The sequence below is a fragment of the Pecten maximus genome, unplaced genomic scaffold (assembly GCF_902652985.1).
Source record: "Pecten maximus unplaced genomic scaffold, xPecMax1.1, whole genome shotgun sequence".
Taxonomy (NCBI): domain Eukaryota; kingdom Metazoa; phylum Mollusca; class Bivalvia; order Pectinida; family Pectinidae; genus Pecten; species Pecten maximus.
In genome coordinates, this window is record NW_022979795.1 from 1 (window position 1) to 8,775 (window position 8,775).

At 39.3% G+C, this 8,775-nt stretch overlaps 1 protein-coding gene across 1 annotated transcript; it reads left to right on the top strand.

Annotated features, from left to right (window-relative positions):
- The first annotated feature begins 2,522 nt into the window (after positions 1 to 2,522).
- On the top strand, positions 2,523 to 8,355 carry LOC117319211 (sulfotransferase 4A1-like). Its single transcript, XM_033874048.1, has 6 exons — positions 2,523 to 2,553; positions 2,881 to 3,060; positions 5,617 to 5,928; positions 6,868 to 6,965; positions 7,329 to 7,515; positions 8,213 to 8,355. Exons 1-6 carry the CDS (start codon positions 2,523 to 2,525, stop codon positions 8,353 to 8,355), a joined length of 951 nt encoding a protein of 316 aa, XP_033729939.1.
- Positions 8,356 to 8,775: the final 420 nt, after the last annotated feature.

Below are 8,775 nucleotides of genomic sequence, written 5' to 3' on the forward strand. Positions count from 1 at the left end.
CGAACAATTAACCGCGCTACCGCCGACGCGTGGTTACAATACTACTGAATATGGTGACGCTCAACGTGCAGTTCTGACGTCATTTCTAGAGCTGCTAGGAGCTTCGCATCTTTTTGGGCACCTCCATTGGGATGTGATCAACAGGAAAACGTAATGATTTCGGCAAAACTTCCATCAGTGAACAATTAACCGCGCAACCGCGGACGCGTGGTTACAATACTACGGAATATGGTGACTCTCAACGTGCAGTTCTGACGTCATTTCTAGAGCTGCAAGGAGCTTCGGATCTTTTTGGGCACCTCCATTGGGATTATTACGCATTTACGCATCCTGCTTTACATACCGGCCTGATAAAGCATACATGTACTTGCATATCTAAAAACAGAAAACTGTTGACGCTACACAAAAACATCGACTGGTGGATATCAGGGTATAGTATGGTATCAATAGATAAACATTAAGTCCTTCTCGAACTCTTTTATGATAAACGTGAAATTGATAAAGGGTTTACTTAACTTGTTAATTGAAATGATGATATTTTGTCATTGCCCATTATTGCCATTGTGGTATTTTACTTGATCCTTGTTGACAATAGTTTGGTTGTCATATCCTTGAAGATTTAAAGAATATTCATAAAAGTAATCAGTTTGTATCTAACTAGTACTTTAATCCCGCTAAAGGCTATAACATTATCATACTGCTTGGAATAATTAGTTATGCATTAATGATAAATGGTCCAGCAAGGGTCGCAGACATACTCATGAAGACAATATTTTTAATCAAAACTAAGCAAAACTTCATCAAGAGTGCGATTACCACCAAACAGAGGATTCATGGACGACCTGACGATAACAACTAATACACATGTACAGGCGCGATGGATCATTTCCGCTCTAGAGGCAACAGTTGGATGGGCAAGGATGAAGTTCAAACCGGGGAAATCTAGATGTCTCATCTTGAAAAAAGGGAAGGTGACCAGAAGGTTCAAGCTCTCAATAAAGCAGGAGGAGATACCTACGATTGTGGACAATCCAATCAAGTGTTTGGGGAAGTGGTTTGATGTCAGCCTGAATGACAGCAGGAACATCAAACGGTTACAGACTCAGGTAGAGGAGGGTTTGAGGAAGAACGACAAAACAGGGCTGCCTGGGAAATTCAATTCCTGGATTTACCAGCATGGACTTCTTCCTCGCCTGACTTGGCCTCTTACACTGTACGAAGTTACCACTACTACAGTTCAAGGTCTTGAGAGGAAGATCAACAGGTGTCGACGACGTTGGCTTGGAGTCCCTCCAAGTTTCACCAGTGTGGGCCTGTACAGCACAACAGCCAAACTACAACTACCCATATCATCATTGGTGGAAGAGTTTAAGGTGGCAAAGGCTAGGCTGGTGATGACTGTCAGAGACTCCAAAGATGAGAAGATCAGGAATGCTGGGATTGAGACTCGGACAGGACGAAAGTGGTCAGCAAGCAGCGCGGTTCAGGAAGCAGAAAGTAGATTGAGGCACAGCGACATTGTTGGGACTACCTGCATTGGAAGACAGGGGCTTGGGACAACACAAGTGCAAAGGTGGGGGACAGCGGACACAGTTAGTAGGAAGAAGAGATCCGGAAGGCAAAGATGGTGGAAATGGGAGCACAGGGTGCATGGACCAGATGGGATACAACTGAAAGGCGTCTTACATGGTCAGACATCTGGAAGTTGGAACCATGTAGCATCCAGTTCCTCCTGCGTTCAGTGTACGATGTTCTGCCAACACCTACCAATTTGCATTGATGGGGAAAGACAGAAAACCCCAACTACTGGTTATGTGATCGTCCGGGTAACCTGGCCCATCTACTGTCATCGTGCAACACTGCTTTGACCCAGGGGAGCTATACATGGAGGCACAACAAGGTTCTGCGGGAGCTAGCAGACACGTTGGAGAAAGAAAGGCAGAAAAAGAGGATCTGGAGAGACAGGCAGCAAAATAACAGCACACCAGAGAGGGATACTGGACGGAGCTCTGAACTGGGAGATACGGGTTGACTTGGGACAAAGACTGGCTTTTCCAGAGGTCGTCCAAACTAACCTTCGTCCAGATATTCTACTCTGGTCACAGCAAGGGAAGAGAATGATAATGTTTGAGCTTACTGTCCCCTGGGAGGAGCGTTGTCAAGAGGCATAGGAACGGAACAGAGAGAAGTACGCCAACCTTGCTGATGACGTGAGAGCAAAAGGATGATGTGTGTGGGTCATGCCAGTAGATGGGGTGCAGAGGATTCCCTGCACAGTCCATGTGGAGGATGTGTGCTGCTGTAGGCATCCGGGGGAAAGACCGAAGGGCAGCTGTACAACGACTGCCTACAACAGCATATAAGTCGTCCAGCTGGCTTTGGTGGAGAAGGGAGGACAAGAGCTGGAAGCCATCCATCGACGGGCAGTGATTTGGTCAATCACTGTCGACTCGCCACCTTTAGGGCGTTCCAGGATAGGAGTCGAAACGCCCTGTGAGAGGTGGTCCTGGCTGACGACGTCGATGGATTTTGCAGTCAGAAGACTGTATGAAGGTACAAGGCGGGAAATTTGTCAACATCTTCAACAGTTTGAACAAACGACAATCACACAGTTTAAGGTAGTCAAGGATTGGATTTGTATTATTTGAATAATTATTATCCTAACAGAGATATAGTTGTACTTACAGTTGTATCTCACGTACGCCTAAGGTTAATACAATCTAAAGTAAAATATCATGTTTAACAGTACGTGATTTTCTTCGATAAGGAAGATTGACCCAGAAACACAATTGATATATTGTTATCTGTATGACTCAAATCATTGCTTGTCTTCGTGTTATAAAATACAGTTATTAACTTATTGTTCATGTTCTTTTTAAGCTGTTAACATGGAGCTTGTTACCATCGTCGATGAGAAAGAGAACAAGTATACCTTCAAACGGTACCAAGGATACCCGTTCAACAAAGAAGTTGTCGGAAATGTGAGAGATCAACTGGCTAAAATAGCCCACCGCGATGTCAAGGAGGACGATGTACTTGTTTGTGTATTTCCAAAGTCGGGTAAATACTTCTTCAAGATTTATGAATCAAAATGCAAATGCAGTGCTTATAAAATTCCTGGAGAATCCTCCTTGAAGTACATTTTATTTATTTGTTTATATTGTTTGACCCCCCCCTAACCTTAATATATTAGTTATTTGTTCTTCCTAGTTAACCTTAATATATTAGTTATTTGTTCTTCGAAGCCGTCCTTAATATTTTAGTCCTGCAGAGCTCTCCTTAATATTTTGTTTATTTTTTCTGCCTAGCAGTCCTTAATTTCTCAGTTCTTTGTTCTGCCTATCAGTCCTTAATAGTTTAGTTATTTGTTCTGTTAGCAGTCCTTTATATTTTGGTTATTTGTTTTACCTAGCTAGCAGTCCTTTATAATTTGGTTATTTGTTCTGTCTAGGTGTCCTTAATATTTTAGTTATTTGTTCTGTCTAGCTGTCCTTAATATTTTAGTTATTTGTTCTGTCAGCAGTCCTTAATATTTTAGTTACTTGTTTTGCATAACAGTCCTTTATATTTTAGCTATTTGTTCTGAATAGCATTCTTTTTAATATTTAAGTTGTTAGGTCATCTGACCCGAAGGGTCAGGATGACCTATAGTCATCATGCTTCGTCCGTCGTCGTGCGCCGTCCGCCATGCGTAAACTTTTCACATTTCCAACTTCTTCTCAAGTTCCACCAGTGGGATTGAGCTGAAACTTGCCTGAAATGATCCTGAGATGGTCCTGACCAAGTGTTGTTATTTTTCAGGTCGGTCCAAAATCCAAGATGGCCACTATAGCTGCCATTTTGAAAAAAATATTTTAAACTTCTTCTCATGTTCCACCAGTGCTATTGAGCTGAAACTTGCCTGAAATGATCCTGATATGATCCCGACCAAGTGTTGATATTTTTCGGGTCGGTCCGAAATCCAAGATGGCCGACTTGGCCGCCATCTCTAAAACACATTTTAGACTTCTTCTCAATTTCCACCAGTGCTATTGAGCTGAAACTTGCCTGAATTGATCCTGATATGATCCCAACCAAGTGTTGCTATTTTTTGGGTTGGTCTGAAATCCAAGATGGCCGCCATAGCCGCCACCTTGAAAAACACATTTTAAACTTCTTCTCCAGTTCCACTGGTGCCATTGAGTTGGAAATGAGTGAGGATGTCAAGGAAGGAGGGCCAACAAAGTGTTGTTATTTTTTCGGCCTCGTAAAAACTTTGAAATGGCAGCAATGGTGGCCATTTTGTAACATGATTGCGCAATCATGGTTTTCCTGAACAACACCTATTTTAAACTTCTTCTCAAATTCCACCAGTGGGATTCAGCTGTAACTTACCAGAAATGATCCTGAGATGGTCCTTACCAAGTGTTGTTATTTATTGGGTCGGTCAGAAATCCAAGATGGCCACCATGGCAAACGGTGCCACTATATACTTGCTACAGAAAATACATACTACAATAATATAAGGTTTTTAATTTAGGTCAGATGACCGTTAAGGCCCCTGGGCCTCTTGTTTATTCTGACTAGCAGTCCTTATTTAAGTATTTATTCTGACTAGCAGTCTTTTATATATAGTTACATGTTCTGTAGCAGTCCTTAATATTTTAGTTATTTGTTCTGTCAGCAGTCCTTTATATTTTAGCTATTTGTTCTGTCAGCAGTCCTTTATATATATCTGCCCTGCAGGTAGGGCGTAAGAATTGAACCTGCTGCCCCCATTGCATGATCGTAAGAGGCGACTAAATTTGGAATCTTATCTTTTCACTTCTTTCTTAACAACTTTCTTCTTCCTAATGTCTCCCTTGACAATGCCTCACTTTTGGCCTGTAGTTGAGCGTTCGCCCCTGTTAGGAAGGCTTTGGGTTCTGTCCCCTGGCCGAGACATACCAGAATCTTTAAAAATAGTAGTTGCTACTCCTGCTTAGCGCTCAGCATATTTGGAGTGGGACGACTGGTTCGCCCGTTGTCAGTATAATGTGACCGGGTGGTATGTGCTGCTGGGTGTCTTCGGCAGTATGCTTCAGTGAGGTAGCACTATAAATCGGCAAAAGTTCCGGCCTATCACAAGGAGACTTAACACGAGCATACCGCAGCCTCCCAAAACACACATACGCACTCACCGCACGCACGTGAGGCCGTCCTTAAATGACCTTAACTGTTAATAGGACGTTAAACAAAATAAACCAAACCAAAGTCCTTTAAATTTTAGTTTTTTTATTATGACTAGCAGTCCTTTATATTTAAGGTGTTTGTTCTGAATAGTAGTCTTTAATATTTAAGTTGTTAATTCTGACTTGCAGTCCTTTATATATAGTTACATGTTCTGACTAGCTATCCTTTATATTTTGGTTATTTGTTTTACCTAGCTGTCCTTTATATTTTGGTTATTTGTTCTGTCTAGCTGTCCTTAATATTTTAGTTATTTGTTCTGTCTAACTGTCTTTGAAATCAATTAATATTTATTCTGTGTAGCCTCTTCAAAACAAGTCTCATGTATTTCTCCTTTTTCTTATCAGTGTCATATGTAATGCCGTTATTTATTCCTCTGAGAAAGTAATGGTTTGTGGTATTTCTCAGGAACACACTGGCTCTACAATACCGTGACGATGTTACGATCAGGATCACTGAAATATTCTGGTTCTCCTTCAATGATGGAATACGACGCTTTCAATGACATTGAAGAAATGCATTCACCGAGGACGTTCGGCTCCCATCTGCGTTTTCGGTTCCTCCCAGAACAGATGAAGCTCGGTAAAGGGAAAGTTATCACCATCACCCGTAATCCGAAGGACATCCTAGTATCAGTGTACCGCATGTTGCAAAACATGGGAGATATCGGCTACCAGGGAACATTTGAAGGGTTTTTAAAGATATACGTCTCCGAAGAATGTAAGATTTCTTATTTTACATTTTTATTATTTCATTATTTTTACATAAAAAATAACCAAACATTTTAGTTCCACACCAATTGAAACATTAGGGATAACTTTGAGTGTTTTCCATTTAGAAAGTTGCTTTCTAGTTTAAAGGCACACCTGTACTGATCATGGATTGAGAAAAAAGATCTACCTGCGTTATCCCACGGTGAACTTTGTGAGATGAGTAAATGGGGAAACCCCAAGTAGAAGTTTGGGTTGGGGGGAATCCTTTTTCCCCCTGGTGAGACGTGATTTAGTTGATCTAGAAGCCCATGTTACTTGGTGACCTCCTCTTATCGTTAAGTATTGATCTGATTTACCATGACGATAAGAAATCGGGCATAAAGCTTTCACCTGCTGGGGGAGAAGGGGAGGGATGGAGTTGTTACATCTTACTGAAATGCCACACGTGGACACCGTAAGGGGGATATATATTCTTAGTCATAAAATGGCAGATTACACCGCTTTATGGTGTCAACATTTATAATATACATTTTTCAACGGTTTGAAACAAAACTTTTAATATCCGGGGCAAATTAATTAAATCTCGTTATAACCATTTCCGGTGAGTACTGAATCGCAATAGAGACAAAAACCAAGACGAGATTGTTATTATTCGTTGTTCCATTTACAGTAAAGCTTATTAGACTACATTGTGTGTAGTCCGTCCGAGTTTACATTTCTATGATGTTGTTCCCGTTTTAAAATCTTTTTACTTGCCACGTATTTGTCCTATTACACTTTCTGTGTAACGATAACAACTATAATTATTCTTTATCCCATTTAACTTGTTTTGTTTAAAGTTAAAACAATCCAACCAGAAAGCCTTATGTACCAAACACTACAAATTAGCGTGCTTATGTAATAATGTATAGAAATATACGTATTGTTTTATATTATAAATAAACAGGTTTCATGGGAAATGGATCGTGGTTTTCCTGGATAAAAGACATGGAGGAATGGAAACACCCGAACTTATTATGTCTTTCCTTCGAAGACTTCAAACAGGTGAATATATGTTCACTCTTGACAATGGCGATATAATAAAACTTAATAATCTTATAATGCAAATTAAGAATTACTGAAGTGATCCAATCTTCCATGAATATTATCTATTCATGACCCTTGTTCTGTATAACACTTAAAAACCGAAACAAAAACACATTTCTCTAGCAGAACGAAACTGCTGTATAATACAGTTTAATCAAGTTATGGCTTTTCTATATCTAACTCGCTTTGAAAAGTGTTAACATCGTGTATGTCTTTTGTACACTCCTTTGTTCGTAGCATTACTTCCAAAAATAGATTTCCAATTTTCGCAAATGTTTTCAAATGTCCAATATCAATTCACAATTGCTGATCGTGTTACAGAATATATATGAAAATGTGGTCAAATTAGCCAAGTTTCTCGAAGTTGACCATGATGAAGGGTTCTTACAGTCTGTGGCACAAAGTGTTCAATTTGACAACTTAAGAGAAAGTCACAACGTGATGACTCCGCCAAGTGACCGATGGAAACATCTTTCCGAGGATGGGCGGCTACCAGTATACAGGAAAGGTAGAAATTGTCTGACTACACATTTTTATCAGTAATCCTAGCGTTAAACAAAGTCTGGTTGGTTATTGGTCCCTCAACGCAATAAGAACACCCTCTTTTAAATGGAACAAACTATCGTGTCATTTCTATATTTTTGTGTTATATGGCGTTAGACATGTTCGATGGTTATTGATTTGACTAATACTTCGATTGTTACCACCCTGGTTATATGACCCGACTTAGACCTTAATTCGTATGGCATGTATTGTCGATGAAGTAAAAGACACTTCCCACTTCACAACACGTGCTACTTGTAGTTTTTTTTTCCAATGCTTACCTATATCTTTTGTATTCTTCCATGGTTTTAATAATTTTGAGTTAAGATTAAATCATGGTCATAATGCATTTCCTATCTTTCCATATTCTCCCAGAAGTTACTTGTATTATCAAGTTTTATTGGATATTTTTAGATTGGGTCAATGGTCTTCCAACGTAAGACAGTGGCGAGGGGACAGAAATCTAGATGTATTTATAAGCGAATGCTCAATAACAGAGAGGATGGTGCCCAATCATTAATGTAAACAATAAAAATAGTACTTATTTACAATAATATATCTAGTCTCCAGGTGACACGATAATACAGCGCATTTTGATATGGAGTAACTTTGCAAAAGTCTATATACTTAATTGCCTATAAATTCAATCGCACAAATTAAAGGATGTTTATTATCAATTCTTTTCTTCTTTTCAGGACAAGTTGGAGACTGGAAAAACATATTTACAGTTGCCCAAAGCGAACAATTCGATATATTATTCAAGGAAAACGTAGAAAAAATGGGCCTCAAAATCAGCCTCAAGTAAAATATATTCGTGATAAAGTTGCATACGATAATAAATCGTATATTTTACATATCTACGTGTACCTGTCATATTTAGCCAGAAGATTATGACTGATATGGAACGGAACTATATTCTGAATTAAGATCATTGATGACATGCGCACTCATTAGTCAAAAATAGAATATCAAGAGATGGTCGGTATGGACTGAGAAATATCAAACACGTGTGGATGTTGATCAACGTCTATGTGATCTGAAAAGATTTTACCAAGCTGAGTGATTATTATCAACAGAATAGAATTTAAACTTGAAAAGACTGTTTCTGATATTTCATTCACGTCTACCAGACAATTGTTGTTTTGTCATTTCTTAAGAATCTACGAAAATATCACTTAAAAACAATTGCCATATGAAAACAATAAAAAGTAATCAGTATCTCATC

Coding starts and splice junctions, on each gene's coding strand:
- LOC117319211 (XM_033874048.1), top strand. CDS start 2,523: ATGGATTTTGCAGTCAGAAGACTGTATGAAG. Junction 5,929..6,867: donor GATATACGTCTCCGAAGAAT/GTAAGATTTCTT, acceptor ATAAATAAACAG/GTTTCATGGGAAATGGATCG. Junction 6,966..7,328: donor CCTTCGAAGACTTCAAACAG/GTGAATATATGT, acceptor ATCGTGTTACAG/AATATATATGAAAATGTGGT.